Source organism: Hemitrygon akajei, chromosome 11 (assembly GCF_048418815.1).
Source record: "Hemitrygon akajei chromosome 11, sHemAka1.3, whole genome shotgun sequence".
Taxonomy (NCBI): domain Eukaryota; kingdom Metazoa; phylum Chordata; class Chondrichthyes; order Myliobatiformes; family Dasyatidae; genus Hemitrygon; species Hemitrygon akajei.
Window position 1 is genome coordinate 24,273,817 of NC_133134.1, and position 17,576 is coordinate 24,291,392.

Genomic DNA, 17,576 nt, shown 5'->3' on the forward strand with positions numbered 1-17,576 from the left:
CATGTGTGAACAATTTTCCATAATGTTAGTAGATCCCAAAATTGTAATTGTACTGGAAATAGAGAAGTGAAGGGCTGGAACTGAGATATTGTCTGGTTCCATAACTTTTGTTTATCATTATTCATGTTGTGGATTGAATTGTTTGAGGATTACACTCTGTGATAGTAGGTATTTGTTCAGAACTTTTGGCTGAATGTAGTAGAGTAGGATGGGCATATATTCTCTAGAGATAAATACAATTAAAATGATATCAATGAAATGTGGAAAAAAATCTTTAGCAGACCTGACGTTGTAGATAATGAACATCTATATTCCCCGCTGGTAAATCTTGGTGCTCGGATTTAGAGTCTCAGGCTGACTAATTGTCCCTTAAGATTGACATAAGGAGAAATGTCTCCTTTCAGAAGTATATGAGCTTTGGAATTTTGTACTAAGGAAGCTGTGGATGCTTAGTTACTGAATATATTTATGACTTAAGATCATTTGGAAATCAAGAAATATAGAGATATACTGGGAAACTGGAGTTGATAAAAACTACAACAGTTTGTTTGAGTACTGAACAAGATTAAATGATTGTTTCACTTATTACTACTAATTTTCATGTTATTTTTTAACCTGCACTCATGAATATAATCTTGTTTGCTTTTTCTTTAGATCCACAAATTGCCTCAGTTCAAAGTGAACCTGTAATTTCTGATAACATTAGTGCACAATCCATTGCAACCCCTGAAGCGATAGCTACCAACGAAATTCCAAAATCTGATTCTTCAACCAGCCAAAAAAGAAAGAAGTCTATTGATGAAGGTCAAATGATATTTTACTGTATTTCTTTTCTTTTTCAGTTCCTTTCCATTTTCTTTTTTGTTGCCTTTAATATCCTGCCTTTTGAGAGAGGAATTATCCCCTTTAATAGAATTATATTTTACATTCATCCTGAATTTAAGATTCTACAACCTGCTCATTGTTTAAAAATTAAACAGTACCCAAGTACAGGCAATTTGAATATGACCTGTATCAGATGACTTAGATTCTCTTTTATATATGACCTATAACTGAGTACCATAAACATGGCTGGAATCACCAGCACTTTCAAGTAGCACCGTGTGGCAATTGGGATATTTCTATGCAACTATACATTATTTTTCCCTTTCTCCCTTTTGGCTTTAATCATCAGGTCCTTATTTTGTGTATTTTGTTCCACTTTTGTAAAAAAATAACTTTATTTACAGTATTAAATTTAAAAAAATTATGCACTCTAGCTTACCATCAGTCCCATCAGTTCACCTCCACTTCCCATTCTCAAGGTTCCCCCTGGCAAGGTCTAACCTTGAAGGAAGGGCAGGAAATCAGTGCAAAGACAGTTGGTACAAGGCTGAGTCATGCAGGAGACTGCCCTGACTTGTCAGGAGCTTCTGGTCTATTGGCACTGTATTTAAACCTCACCTCTAAGCCAAGTACATACTTTTCTGGTTATCTTACTTGCAATGGACAGCCAGTGATTTCCATCACACACTGGATGATACTTTGCAGAGGGTCCTCATTTTCCAACCAGATATGGTTTAGTCCCAAAAAATTGCTCTTAGTTTTTTTTTACCACTGGTTTGGCCTCCAGTTAGTTTGCTGTGGCATCAAGGTTGTGAGCACTTTGGTTTGGCTTCAGATTGAGTAAAGGCCCAGGAAACAAAGTCTGTGCCATAAAAAGGCAGTGGTTGCCTTGGGAATGCCACCTGGAGTAGTGTTGTAAGTCTAAGAGATGTGCAAGATAGTTGACATTTCCAATGCTGAGGACGCCTGGAAAATAAAACAATATCAGTAAAGTTCATGTGTTAAATCTGTGCTTTCATTGGATACAGGCACGGATACAAACAAGACCCAATGAGCTTGGTTTCCTCACAAAAACACACAAAACTGTAGCAGAAGTGTGGCGTAATAAATATTTGCTCTTAATTCTTGTGCCAACATTCAGTACCATTTATGAACACAAGTAAACATATAGAGGAGAGGAAGGGAAGAACTATACAATAAAAGAGCAAATGATATTAAAATCTATTCTGTGGTTCGATCAACTTCAAGAATACTGAATGTTGCTCCAACTTCAAAACAAATATTCATGAAGAATTTAAAGTAGTAGATTATTAAAATTATTCTATCTTTTACAGAATCAAAACAAAGCACTGATCCCATTGACAGTCCCTTGATAACAAAGCAACAAGAACCTGTACCCACTCCAGTGACTAAACAGCCACCAAAAGGGACTATTTCTCAATTTACAAGAAGTATTTACATGCAGACAGCAATGTTTCTGTTGGAGGTTAATGCATTGCAGGTTAGTTTTAATTGTTCCTTCAGGAAAGCTCTCTTGTAATATGGCATGTTACTGCATTTTGGAAATAGGTGTGTATTGAATTGTCGTCATTATGGAGACAGAATGGTTTGAAGCATGGAGACAACCAAAACTTTAAACAATGCATTCAGAATGAGAAAGTAGCCTTTACCAGTTCCCAGTGATTACCACATTTGCTGCATCCTCTCACTGAATGAGCTTCCAATGCAGCACTGTTTAAGTCTCAAAATACAAGCTGGGCCTTGAACAGTGTCATGTATGATAATCAAGGCAACTCCAAAAAGAGTCAGTGATCTTAACAAGCAAAAAGTAAAACTTGCTGTTCATAATTAGATAAGGATGAATCAACAAAAAATTTTGTATGAATGAGGTGGTCATAGGAAGCTGTAGGATCTTATACAAGATGACGATCACTTTTAGTCTATTTAAGATGAAAGTTCAAATTAGTTTAGTGTGTGTATGTGTATATACATTTTTTTTCACAGGAAATAGTTTGTGGACCCTTTGCAATTACCTGGTTTTCTGCATTAATTACTCATAAAATGTAGTCTGATCTTCATCTAAGTCACAATAATAGACAAACATAATCTGCCTAAACTAATACCATGAACAATTGTGCTTCTGCTCATTAATTCTGAAAAAAATATCACAGTCTAAGTTCAAAAAAGTATGTGAACCTCTGGGGTAAATCCTTCTACTAAAGCTATTTGGAGTCGTATGTTCCAATCAATGAGATGACATTGGAGGTGTGGATTGTAGAGGTGCCCTGCCCTATAAAAAAGACACACAAAGTCAGGTTACAGCTCTTCTCAAGAAAGATCTGTTTATGTATACTATGTCTCGATCAAAACAACTTTCAGAGGACCTTAGAAGAAGAATTGTAGGAGATGCATGAAGCTGGAAAAGGTTTCAAAAGCATTTCTAAAGACCTGAGTGTTCATTAGTTCATTGCAAGAGAAATTGTCTACAAATGGAGGAAATTCAGTACTGTTGCTACTCTCCGTAGGAGTGGGCATCCTTCAAAATTCACACCAAGAGCACATTGTGTAATGCTGAAGGCAGTGAAAAAGAACCCAAGGATAACAGCAAAGAATTTGCACTGAACAAGAATGGAGTTTATGGAAGGACACCACGGAGGAAATCACTGCTCTCCAAAAAAATATTGCTGTATGTCTCAAGTTTGCAAAAGACGCTTCTGGGAAAATGTTCTGTGGACAGATGAGACAAGAGTTGAACTTTTTGGCAGAAATGCACATTGCTATGTTTGGAGGAAAAAGGGCACTGCACACCAACACTCATCCCAACTGTGAAGCATGGTGGAAGGAGCATCAATGGTTTAGAGCTGCTTTGCTGCCTCTGGGCCTGGACAGTTTGCAATCACTGAGGGAGCAATGATTTCAAAATTGTGTCAAGACATTTTACAGGAGAATTTCAGGGTAGCAGTCCATCACCTGAAGCTTAATAGAAGTTGGATAATGCAAAAAGACCATGATCTGAAAAACAAGAATAAATCAACAACAGAATGGTTTAAAAAGAAGAAATTTTGTGTTTTGGAATGGCCAAGTCAGAGTCCAGACCTTAATCCAATTGAGATGCTGTGGCATCTTAGAAACATAGAAAATCTACAGCACAATACAGGCCTTTTGGCCCACAATGCAGTGCCGAACATGTACTTATTTTAGAAATTGCCTAGGGTTACCCATAGCACTCTATTTTTCTAAGCTCCATGTACCTGTCCAGGAGTCTCTTAAAAGACCTTTACAAACAAGCTGGAGGAACTCAGCAGGTCGGGCAGCATCTGTAGAAACGAGCAGTCAACATTTCGGGCCAAGACCCTTCGTCGGTCCTGGCTTCTTCCCCTCTGCCATCTGATTCCTAAACGGACATTGAATTTTTGGGCATTACCTCGCTTTTTCTTAATGTACAATATTTCTGTTTTTGCACATTAAAAAAAAATCTATTCAATATACATAATTGATTTACTTGTTTATTTTTTAATTTTTATTATTTTTTTTCTCTGCTATATTATATATTGCATTGAACTGCTGCTGCTAAGTTAACAAATTTAGATGGCGGCGCGAAGCAGCTTGCAGCGGCCACTCCGGAGCTGATATGTTATTTGTTAAGCAGGGGTGCCATGCGCAATCCTAATCTAATGAAAAAAGGACTTGGGAGCACGGAGCACGGAGGAACATCTGGAAATCTCAAGGAAGGCCCTCTTCATTGCTGCTGCTGCTGTGAGGTCCAGGTCTCTGCTGAGAAGAACAGGTCCCCAGTCCTCGGGGTTGCGTTACCGGTGGCTGTTGGCGGGGGCGTCTTAATACGCTCGGCAGAGGATGGTGCTCGGAGAAGCTGCGCCGGACGGGATGGTTGGAGGCTCGGAGGTTCGACGGACTTGGAGTCCACTGCAGTCAGGTCGCTTTCAGTGTGTGCTGTGTCTGCGAGGCTGGGTTCGATGGAGCTTTCATTGTGTGCTGCGTCTGCGAGGCTGAGTTGGGCGGCGCCGTGCAAGTCCATAGCAGGGGTATTCCCTTCTGCCGCCGGCATGGGATGATGAGTCTATCGGGACCCTGAGGACTTGTGGAAACTGTGTGGTGGTTTCTTTCGAATTTATAGTCTTTTAACATCTTTGGACTATTTTTACTGTGCCCATGGTCTGTTTTTTTATCAAATTATGGTATTGTTTGCACAGTTGTAACAATATGTTGTAACTATGTGGTTTTGTGCAGGTCTTGTAGCTTTAGTTTTTGGTCTTGTTTTGTCTGGTGGCATTGGAGCTCCTTTCCGGGGAACACGCTAAGATGGTAGCGTGATATTAATATGCAGTAGCCTCTCTGGACTCTGGATTGGGGATTGCCAAATGTTATGTGGATTTTCTGTTGTAGTCTATTTTGTCATGTGGTTTGTTGATATAATTCTGGAGGTACATTGTCTCATTTTTTAACTGCATTGCATTTGTGGTTTTTAAATGACAATAAACTGAATCTGAATCTGAAATTTCAAATCACATGCCAGTGATAAAAAACCTGATTCTGATTCTGATATACACACACACTATACAAATGTACTGTATAGTGTATATACCTATTAAATATTGGAATAAATATTTACAAGAATTCATTTTTAAAATTAGATAGTTGTTTGGAAGCTTGAAGAATTAAGATTCAATAATCCAGACCTTAAGATAAAAAAGTTCAATTTTTATTTGCAGCTACTTGATGGATTACTATTAGTCTAATTTTTTCCCCATGGAGGATTTTTTTTAGCCGGAAATTGGAGAAATTCAGCACCTTGTAATTTTCCTTTGTATTTATTCATTAACTTTTTCCACTTTTCAATTAGCTCGTTTAGCTGCTTTTAGGCCTCTTCCAAAGCTAATGGTTTTGAGGGTCTCCAAGCATTAATCATGTTATATTTCCTTTCAATATTGTAAGTATGCCTGAGTCTATATTCAGGAAGTGTATAAATCCTGTGATCTCTGCCTTATCATTCAAATTGATCAACAAGGTGGTTTATCAACCAGTTAATCTTTAATAGAGCTTCATTAATGCATTATTTTCAATGAGTTTCTCTAGTTTTTTTGTTCTCTCTCTTCATGAAACTTGCCAAATTTAGATCTGCACTCATGTTGTAGAGCCAAAGTCAATTCCTGAAATCTTTTTTATTGTTATTAGTTTGTATCAAGAGCTTTGGCACATGAGCTGATTTGCAGTGAAAGTGGGTTAAGCTGTGAATATCACGTGGTTCTTGCTCGACTTCATATCCAGCAGGGAGAATTTGGAAAAGCAGAAGAATGTCTTGCAGAAGCAGAACGTATCAATCATCAGGTATGAGTTCAGATGGTAAATTAAAGTGGACTGAAAATCTCTCTGTCCCTCTGTTCTGGAGCAACACAGTGCTGCACAATACTCCAGTCCATTCTGTTGTTTCTCATACTCCTCTTCCTTTCTTGTTATTATGTAGAACAGGGGCTTGGTCATTCATGGGTCCATTTAACTGCTCAAGTTTATTGCTATAAAGAATAAACCAGTATCCCAAAAATGTGTGTGGATCAGAGACAAGATGCAATTTACAGACTCAAGAACTACATATACGTAATTATTTTAAGTGATACTCTGTTCCGATGCATTATTGGCAATTTTCACATGGGGATGGGGGGGGGGGGGGGAGGGGGTGCGGGAGCTATACAAATGAGCAGCAGACATCTTTGTTGGAATTTGCATTGGTCATTCAGTTTCTTGAATCTATTATATAAGAACTTACAAAAATAGGGATAAATCATATGGCCCTTTAGGCATGCTCCACTACTTAATATGGCCGCAGCAGATCTAATCTGATCATAGTCTTTGACTTCATTGATTCAGCCTTCTTGACTCTTTCACAGAATTCCAAAGATTCACAAAGTCCTGAGAGATGAAATTTCCCTTTAGCTGCTCTTACTTTGAAAGTATGCTTTGTTGTTTCAAACACCCACAAGTAAACATTTCAGCACTTACCATTAGAAGTCACATCAGAATTGGTGTTTTTATAAACTGATTCTTCTTCTTCCAGACCGAGTAACTATTAGCTCAACTTGTTCAATCTTCCCTCAGAAGGCAACTATTTATTTCCAAGAATCTGTCTAGTGAATCTAATCAGAACTTCAAACAAGAGAAAATCTGCAGGTGCTGGAAATCCAAGCAACACACATAAAATGCTGGAGGAACTCAGCAGGCCAGGCAGTATCTATGGAAGAAGTATATTGAAGTTTCGGGCTGAGACTAGTCCTGCTGAAGGGTCGGCCCTGAAAGGTCGACTGCACTTTTTCCATAGATGCTGCCTGGCCTGCTGAGTTCCTCCAGCATTTTGTGTGTGTTGCTAATCAGAACCTCTGCCATATTCCTTCTTATACAATAACTACTACTCCAGGTGCCTGTACTATATAGAGGTACGGCAAACTTTCAAACACCAGCCTCTTGATTATAAGAACAACTGTCCATTTGTCTTCTTTCTATTCTACTATTGGCTTACATAATCATTCATAGCTTAACTCTTTTTAATCATCCAATACCAAACAAAGATCTATCCGTTTCACTCTTGAAAATTTTAATGGATCAAACATCCATAACCTTTTTTTGGATCATGTTACAAAGTTTCGCTGCCTTTTATATGGAGCTGTGCTTATTCATTTTTGTAAGAGTCTGATGATTCTAATTTTCTACTCTGTCTGGTTTCCTCAATAATAGCAATTACTTTCTCTATCATTCTCATTAAATCCTTTACTCATTTTAAATGTCAATTAAACTTGTTGCAGTATTCTTATTTTGTTGTTGGTACCCCTGATGTTGTTGCTTACGTTCAGAGGCCCCTAATGTTGCTGCTTCTGTGCACTTGCATGTTTCATGCACAGAAGAATCAAAAGCAATTTCAATATCTAATCTTCTGCTCCATTTCTGCTATGATCTCTTCAAGATATAAAGTATTGTATCATCTATTATTCTTATTTTTGGTCCTCTTGATTATTCTCATAATCAAAATCCCTATTCTCCACAACCATATATTAATCATAACTGTATCTTTCCTGTACATTTTAAAATGCTTAAGGACTTCATAATCTGTAGTGTTCATTCTTGGGCACAGCAGTCTAACTACAGTAGAACCAAGTTTAACTTAACTTACACATTGTTGTGCATAATGCCTATATACAGTTTTGGATTGCATTTGCTTTAATTACTGCTTCAAAAATTTGTGTATAAATTCCTCTATTTAAATGGGAATTGCAGGACATAACATAGCTAGGAACACAGACTTAAGAAAAGGGGAAGTGAAATAGTATTATTTAGTAATGATAACAAAACGTATATAAAATAAGGGGACAGCTGAAATGAGGACAAGTATAGAGTCTACACAGATATTTTATACTGATATTGTCAATCAATTGTCAAAGCAAAGTTGAGGAAGAAATTTCCAAATTAGCAAAATGAGTGGAAAAAACAGAATCTTAATCATTCGGGTTGAAATTACTCTGATATTAATTGTTTTAACTCTCTTACAGAAACATCAAAAGAAAGATAAAGGAATGGGATTTCTAGAAAGTATTTAGAACTTGTTTCTGAGTTAAAACTATTAAATGGGAACATTTGCAATTAAAATCCAAATTTTGAAAGAAAGAATAAAGAGATTACATCATTAGAAAAACATAAGTCTTGGTGAGGTAAAAGGACAAAAGAATATTATGATATGGTATACCAATCACTAGAAGTTGTGCCACAAACTTCCACAGCCATGGAAAGCAAATCAAGCACTAAGTTTATTTCTAGAAGAAATAAATTCAGAAGTAGGAAGTGGTGCTCAGCCCATATGGAACTTTGGTTATGTAACAATTTTAGCTACTGTATTGCAAAAAGTGTATCTATGCAGAGAAGATTTACCAGAATGATACCAGAAATGCAAGAGTGTACATTTGAGGAAAGGATGAACTTGACTGATCTCCTTTCCCTGGAGTGAAAGAATATTAAGAGATTACTGAATAGAAATAGTAAAATTATGAAATGTCATGATAAACTGAACAGAGGAAATATTTCCTCTTATAAAAAAGATGGTCCCCAAGGAATCCAATGGGAAATTCAGAAGAAACCTCTTTAAACAACAGGTTACCTACAAAAAAGGTTGAAATGTATAGGAAAGGCATATATATGAGCTGTTGAACAAGCACTTGAAGAAAAATGAGAAAATGGAAATTGATGGTAATAAATATTGATAATGAAATGTGGAAGGGAGGAGGTCTGAGTAAATTACAACTGTCAGCGTGAACTGGTTGGCTGAAATAGCCTGTCTGTGCATCAGATATATCAGGCATTTCTGTGTGATTTTTTCCCCCTTGCAATTCCTTAAATTGTTTTATTTAGTGCACATTGTCTCTTGTAATTCTTTGTAGCAATTTATATTTTCTTACATTGTTTTTCGGTGATGTTCCATCTGTGTGTTCATCCAATCCACCAGAGCCCTGTGTCTTCTTCAGGACTCTCAATACCTTCCTAACTAGGGACTGCACTTCCAATTTTTTTTCCATCTGCCTGTCCAGGTTGCAGTTTCCAATTTACCTGTTTCACTTCTCATACTATGTGCATGTATAGAGTTTTAAATTAGGCATAAAGGTCATTCTACCCTTTTCCCTTGATGCTTTAATACAAATTTTCACATAATGTCCCCTTTATCACATATTTTATTACATTTGTCAAATTTTAGCTTGTTTGTTTATTTATATATAGGTATGAATGTGTGTATGTTTATCTGTGAGCCCATCTGTTGGTTGGGATCGACTATGGATATTGCATCCTAGTGATCTATACGTTGCACAAGCCAGGGCAGTACAATATGGAGAGCAAGCCCAACCCGCAGGCCTCCCCTTTTCCACGCAGCTGAAGAATTTAGGGGAACAACAGAGACCAATACAGTTTGGCACCAGCAGTGTAACAGGAGTTGCTAGTCAGCATTGAATTCAACTTTGAAATGATCTAGGGACACCAGCTCCAGATTTTTCCTTCAGAGTTTACTCCAGAAGCCTTCCCCTTGAGTGGGTATAGCTGCAAATCAGCAGAGGTTTGAGATCAGAATTTTCCTTTTCCTAGATGAGCTGTCAAACATGGCTGATGAGCCTTATCTACCCAAAGTGACTGGTTTTAAGACACTAGTAATCTGCTTTTGTCCCTTCTCCTGTCGATGGAAACAGTTCCACTGAGCTTAGTAAGTAAGCCACACATAAAGACCAGGAGCTGGACCTTGCTGTAAGAGGCTATTTGAAACACACGCCATTATAGCATTTAATAGATTTAATAGGTAGTGGGAGCTTTCCCCACAACCTCCCCTAGCGAAGACAACCTTAAGGAATCACACTGCATATACAGTATGCGTGAGTGTGTGTGTGTGTGTGTATGTATTCATCTTTATTCCCAGGCTACTCTTATTGACAAACTTTACCTTTTTGCAACCTTTAAACTTTCTCACTCCCTGAGCGTCACTTGTCCAGTCTACATTTTCACTAATTTTGTACTCTTTTAAAGTCCTTTCCAACTTTCTGTTATCATGGACTTCTATAATGCTGTGAATTTGATGTAGCCTGGATGGAGCAAGGAGAAATAAACACATTTTCAAGTCTTCTAATGCTCCAGTTTGTTTCCCCAAATCGTTATCAGTTCTGCCACCCATTAATATTACTGTACAGGGACAATCTTCTGTGATTTTCATTGGGAATGTCTTACTGTTCTATTTCTCTAGTCAGCTCAATCTCAGTGTAAGCTTTGAAAATGCTCATGTATTCCACACAATTTTAATACAATGGGATTAGCTCTGGTTCTCTGAGTCAGTACTTTCAGTTATAACACACAAACAATTTTATTCCAGTTTTTTTCTGTGGAGCCAATATTTAGTAAGAAATATTGTTAGAAATCAATTTTATTTGATTTAAATGTGTTTCATCTTGATAGCCAGTAACTTATTTGTATTGTATATTTCATTGAGCACATTTTATCTCATGTTATAAAACTCTGATAATACCAGTGTCATCAGAAACAAATTTTGCTATAAATCATATAAAGGCAGGTGCATATCTTATGACCAGAGGACTTTGCTAAGTTCTGATGATAACATGTTATTTGCAAGTCAGTACTTTTAACAATGGTTCTAATATTCTTTAATGGTTTACACTGTAGAAAATCAACCAGTTTTGCACATTACATTTTTTCTCTTTTAGAAGTTGCAATCTAAATTTCTCAATAAATTTATTATTTCAGAATCCAGACCTATGGGCTTTATTAGGCCATTTAAGCTACATGAAGGAAGACTATGCCAAGGCTAAAGAATTTTATGCACGCGCAGTGTCTTATGTAAATGATGCATTTGACATGCATGCCATCTGCTTGAGACTGGGATCCATGTATCTGCTGGAAAACGAGATTGAGTCGGTAAGAACAATTTAATAAATAATCAGTTTCACTGAGAATTTAAGTGAATTGGAATCAATAAAATTAAATTATTTCACTGAATGGATTCAATTATTACTCTTTTTATTTCTCTTTGTTTTTGATATTTTAACACAAGGGTGGCATTGTTATAATGGAGTTGCTTTTCTAATGCAAACAGCATAATTAATTAAATTAGTATTTATCTGGTTGTATTGCTGAAAGTTTATATTTGTAATGATTTTTCAGTAAGTTTATAGCAACCTAATCTGAAGTAGTTCTTTAAAGGTAAAACATATATCGATCACATATTAATGATGATAGGTCACTCATAATAATGTAATTCAACATACGTAGAAAGCTCTTTGATTGGGTTGCATTACAGGAAATTCCATTTTAAATTTATTCATATATATTTGTCTTCCTTGATACAAATATTTGTCTTCCTCGTATGTCTGCAAATCTCATAATATTAATTTCCAAAATGAGCATGGCCTTTTTTGCACTATAATACTTCTATCATATTCAGGACTTTTCAAAAGTCATGATGGAGTAATAGTAAAGATCTACCTGGAAGTAAATAATGCAGCTTGAATTCTTTATTTGTAACCAAAAAGCATCTTCTAGCTGAAAGAGGTAAAGTAATGACTGTTCCCTCTGCAGGGTCTTCAGTTTATTCACCTTCATCCTCTATAGGTGGCTGATCAATTAATTTTTATGATTGTTAATATTTTTAAACTATAATGTATTTACTCTGTGCCATAACAATGAACGTACACTGATTTCTCTGTCATCAAATGTATAGATTTAAAGTGAATGTTTTTAGTTTTCACTAGTTATGGCACTTTCTTGAAGCTCTATAGTGTTGTCTTATCCTGATGTACGTTGTCAGACTTCTGCATCTTTCTTTGCATCTATCCCCGACAAGCACTGGTTTCAATGTGAATACCACTTACTCTTACTACTTAGAACTTCCCCTCAACTTTGATGTAACCCATCTTTCAAACTCCACTATTACTTCCAAACCTAGTAAAATGGATTGAACAGTGGCTGGATGGAAGATGCCAGAGAGTAGTGGTGGATAACTGTTTGTCAGGTTGGAGGCCGGTGACTAGTGGTGTGCCTCAGGGATCTGTACTGGGTCCAATGTTGTTTGTCATATACATTAATGATCTGGATGATGGGGTGGTAAATTGGATTAGTAAGTATGCAGATGTTACGCCTGTGCCCCAAATCTGAGGGGCCGAAGGGTACAAAGTAGCCCCCTCCTTTTTGAGAGTTGCAAGATCGCTATTAATTCAGGTCAGGAGACCCAGGAAATGAGAGAAAGACACGCAGAATCCACAAGGGGTTTGGAATGTCCTGGCCCCTCAGCGATACAAAGCCACAGGAAACGGCCATTGTCTCTTGGAGACGGAATTGTATATTGAACACTGTGCCCTCAAGGAATGAGCAACGTGGGCTGGTTGGGGGATGGCATCCTCCCAACCCGATTGACATCTGAGACCCCGTGAGTAAGGATAAAAGAGGGTCTGGGGAACAACCCCTTGAGACGCACCAGGAGAAACGCTAGAAATCCCGTGACAGCGTAATAGCGACAGCCGGTGGAAAGCCCATGTGTGTCCTTTTCCATTTGCCTCGGAATTGGTGGGACTGACCACAGAAGACGGCTTAGCTAAAAGGAAAAGGACACCGACGACATTTCGAAGGATCGACAGCATAAAAAGGAAAACGGGCAAGTTCTAAAAAAATCGTCTCTCTCTCCAACCAAAAGCTGCAGCCTGAATGAACTTGAGTGACTTTTATATTTCCATCGGACAATACATTATCCCCTAGACAACGATAGAGCTATTTCTTATTGATTATTATTATACCCGCGCTTTTAGATTTAGTATTGACGACGTATATTATTTGTATGTTTGCATTGATATTATTTTTGTGTATTTTTATCAATAAATACTGTTAAAAATAGTACCATCAGACTTCAATGGACCTCTCTATCTTTGCTGGTAAGTGACCCAGTTACGGGGTACGTAACACAGATGATACTAAGGTAGGTGGCGTTGTGGATAATGAAGTAGGTTTTCAAAGTTTGCAGAGAGATTTAGGCCAGTTAGAAGAGTGGGCGGAGCGATGGCAGATGGAGTTTAATGCTGATAAGTATGAGGTGCTACATTTTGGTAGGAATAATCCAAATAGGACATACATGGTAAATGGGAGGACATTGAAGAATGCAATAGAACAGAGTGATCTAGGAATAATGGTGCATCGTTACCTGAAGGTGGAATCTCATGTGGATAGGGTGGTGAAGAAAGCTTTTAGTATGTTGGCCTTTATAAATCAGAGCATTGAGTATAGGAGTTGGGATGTAATGTTAAAATTGTACAAGGCATTGATAAGGCCAAATTTGGAGTATTGTATACAGTTCTGGTCACCAAATTATAGGAAAGGTATCAACAAAATAGAGAGAGTACAGAGAATATTTACTAGAATGTTACCTGGGTTTCAGCACCTAAGTTACAGGGAAAGATTGAACAAGTTAGGTCTTTATTCTTTGGAGCGTAGAAGGTTGAAGGGGGACTTGATAGAGGCATTTAAAATTATGAGGGGGATAGATAGAGTTGACGTGGTGTGGTGAACTGCATATAACTGTTTGGACACGCCCCCTGCTGACTGCTCCTGTGGCCCCTCCCACTGACCATGGCTCCTCCCACAGACCCCGGTATAAAGGCGATTGAGGCCTGAGCCCGGCCCTCAGTCTCCAGGATGTAGTATGGTGGTCAACTACTGCTTGTTCTTTCTTCCAGTCAATAAAAGCCGATATTTCACCTTCACGTCTCAGAGAGAGTTATTGATGGTGCATCATGTGGATAGGCTTTTTCCATTGAGAGTAGGGAAGATTCAAACAAGAGGACATGAGTTGAGACTTGGGGTCAAAAGTTTAAGGGTAACATGAGGGGGAATTTCTTTACTCAGAGAGTGGTAGCTGTGTGGAATGAGCTTCCAGTAGAAGTGGTAGAGGCAGGTTCAGTATTGTCATTTAAAGCAAAATTGGATAGGTATATGGACAGGAAAGGAATGGAGGGTTATGGGCTGAGTGCGGGTCAGTGGAATTAGGTGAGAGTAAGCTTTTGGCACAGACTAGAAGGGCAAGATGGCCTGTTTCTGTGCTGTAATTGTTATATGGTTATATGGTTAACCTCCCCTTTCCTATCCTTTTCTCACTATGAACCATTTTTTATCCCAAAAGTAGTTATTATTTTTGCTTTGTTTTTCAGTATAAATCAGCAAAATCTGTCTACCTCTTTGCCTCTCAGAGAGCACCATCCTGCTTGACGTGGCTAGGAGTTGGCATTGCCTGCTATAGGGTAAGAGTACCGATGTGAATTATTTTAGAGTTGGAGCTGCCTCAGTCTCAGCACTAGGAGAACTGACATCCCTAATTCACATCAGAGAACCGGATTCAGAAACTCAGCTCAAAATGGGCAAAGTTTCCTTTCATGCCAATACAGAAGGGCAGAGGAATTAAAGATGGACATCTCACCTTTGTCCATCCTGTCTCAAGTAGGATGGACAAAATGGTGAATGGTGTTAGTAGGTACATATATCTAAGCTGACCATTAAGGAAATATTGGAACTTTCCAGTTCAAACATCAACAGTCTTAAATCTTCCGATTTTAATTTCTACCTGTCGTATTTGGTCATTTATTTCATTCAAATCCCTTTACATTTGATTTTTCCTTCTTATTTATAATTACTTGGAAAATAATTTAATGAAATAAACAACAAAAATAAAATAATGTTCATATGTACTGTATATTCGCTATTTTTCCTATCCAGGTTCAAAACTATGTTCTGAGAATTTAATTTTTAGTCAGTTTAGCAATGTTCTAAATGTGTTAATAAATTTCCCATAATAGTTTACAACTAAACATCCCTCTAATGAACATATAAGCAGTGTCCTTAACATAGAAAAATATTTTGGGGGTAAATCAGACAGGAATAGACACCCAGCCAAAGAAGAGGTGACCAACTGTTTGTACAAATATGAGTTTTAGTGAGGGCGACACAATAATGTCAGCATTTAAGAGAGGAGGCAGATGAGGGCCCACTGGGAAAATGTACAATAGTGTCAACTTTTAAGAGAGGTAAAAACTTGAGGGACATATAGTTAGTACGTACCAAATTGCCCCAAACTGTGGGGGGAGAAACTGTAGGGTATGCAAACACTTAAGAATATCAAAAAACATACACAAAAGAGCAACTGGAACATGGGGCTGGATAGAGCAGAGGGTAACTTTTAAACTGCAGAACTTAGTATATGCAATTCAGTGTAAGGAATGCCATATCACGTACATAGGGGAGGCAGGCAACAGCCTAAGAGTCAGATTGACAGGACACCTCAGTAATATTGCAAGATAAGTCCAGGACAGACCTGTTAGCAGATATTTTCCAGCAGCATAGGATTCAGTCTTTGGAGATCCTGGCCTGGAAACACCCTCTCCCTGCCAGGCTCCGCTCTCTCCTCCAGACCCTCACCTCCAACCCCAACCCTATCTTTAGCCCCAACTTCCACAACCCTCTACTGGCCCACACACCCACGAACCTGGTCCACACCCCTCAAGTCTGAACACTCATTCTCTACATTCCACCCCCAACACCAACCATAAGCAGTAACACTCCACCCTCACTAACCCTTAGCATATTCATAACCCTAAACCTTAAGACAGATGTAGGAAGGAGCAAGATCCCAATAAAGGCAAGTAGTGTTGGACCAGGTTAATGGCATGGGCCAGATCAAAGTAACAGAGTGAATCTGCAGTAATGAGCTCAAGAAACATAAGAGTGATAATTTTAGATGGCTCTACCCGGTGACTAAAAATAATCTAATCAGGATATGATAACATTGATTTGTATTTGAAGATCATTATAGTGACGCATTTGCACAGGAGAGAAATATTGGAAGGAAAATTAATAAAAGTTAAATGAGCAACTTGAAATTAAAGTTGAAATGAAATGAAGTAATCTTTTAAAAGAATTCATGTCCTACTGGATTAGAAGAGCAATTGAGGTCAATTGTCTTCAGTTTTTGATAGATCTTTATAGATGTTTTTAACAGTATGATTAAGAAAGAGATTAATTCTATTCTTTCTTATACACTCTCAGCTTAATGAATTCACAGATGCTGAAGATGCTCTCTCTGAAGCAAATATCCTGTGTAACTCTAATGCTGAAGTCTGGGGCTATCTCACATTAGTATGCCTAAAGGTACTGAAGATATTTAAAAACAGAAATAATTTTGTATTGTGGCAGAATTGATTTTCTTTTCATCTCCAAAGTATTGAAATTTCACACCTCAGTTGATCAATAAAAAACACAGGGTGGTGTACTATACTGAGCCATAGATTTTGATAAAGTTCTTGTTTCTGTTAAATGGGCAGATTTCCTTTAGGAAGGAAGACTGCTACAATTATTTTTGAGATTGTAAGTTCAAGCCCCTAACTCAGAATTTAAAAATTTAGCATGGCATACGGTTGCAACAGATAGTGGGGTGCATGTGTTAATTATGCAGAATTTGTCCATTTTCTCTGTGCTTGGGTAGGTAGCTCCCATATCCCAATGATGTGCTAGTTTAATTGGTTACTTTAAATTATCTCTCTGTATAGATTAATGGCAACAAAAAAATCAAAGGGGAATAATTGGCGTAAGTGAGAAAAGAATGAATTACAAGGATATGGGAAATATGGAGTTGAAGGATTGCTCCCCTGGGAGCTAACATGGACTTGCTAGACCAACCAATTTGTTTTTATGTCTGTGAGTAAAGGTTTGACATTCCATTGTCATGCGATTTTGTTGCTATTTTGCTGCTGCCAGCTTTCTGATGCAATATATACCACGATATTGACAGTTAAGCAAGATATAAATAACTCAACATTATTCAAAGTAGAGTATGGGAAGTAGCCCAGATCTTAGCCAATTTGCTTCCTTCATGTAAAATTGATACACAATTTAACAGGTCACTACTTGCCGTACATTCAGCATCAACTTTGCTATATGCAAATTGACTGCAATGTTTGGGAATTGGGGGTTGGTCTGTTTGTTCTGAAATTCAATGTAAATTTAACTTTTATTTGACATCTTCACTACTTAACCAGGGAAATTTACCTCATTGCCTTTCTTGTCAGCAAGTGAACTTGTGAACACTGATTAGGATTATGTTGGTAAGAAAATGAAATATATATATCAGCTGTGGGTATGGGGTGAGCCCTAAATCCTTGGAACTGTGTTTGAAC

At 37.7% G+C, this 17,576-nt stretch overlaps 1 protein-coding gene across 5 annotated transcripts in view; it reads left to right on the plus strand.

The window, feature by feature from the left end:
• Window positions 1–17,576, plus strand: part of cfap70 (cilia and flagella associated protein 70) — an 84,103-nt gene that overhangs the window by 55,417 nt on the left and 11,110 nt on the right. For 4 of the 5 annotated variants that reach the window (XM_073060454.1, XM_073060457.1, XM_073060456.1 and 1 more), the window contains 6 exons: window positions 655–804; window positions 2,160–2,326; window positions 6,019–6,171; window positions 11,116–11,286; window positions 14,562–14,651; window positions 16,450–16,551. In XM_073060454.1, the coding sequence (XP_072916555.1) occupies window positions 655–804; window positions 2,160–2,326; window positions 6,019–6,171; window positions 11,116–11,286; window positions 14,562–14,651; window positions 16,450–16,551 (833 nt within the window). The remainder of the gene's footprint in view (window positions 1–654; window positions 805–2,159; window positions 2,327–6,018; window positions 6,172–11,115; window positions 11,287–14,561; window positions 14,652–16,449; window positions 16,552–17,576) is intronic. The other variant, XM_073060459.1, reaches the window with a different exon arrangement.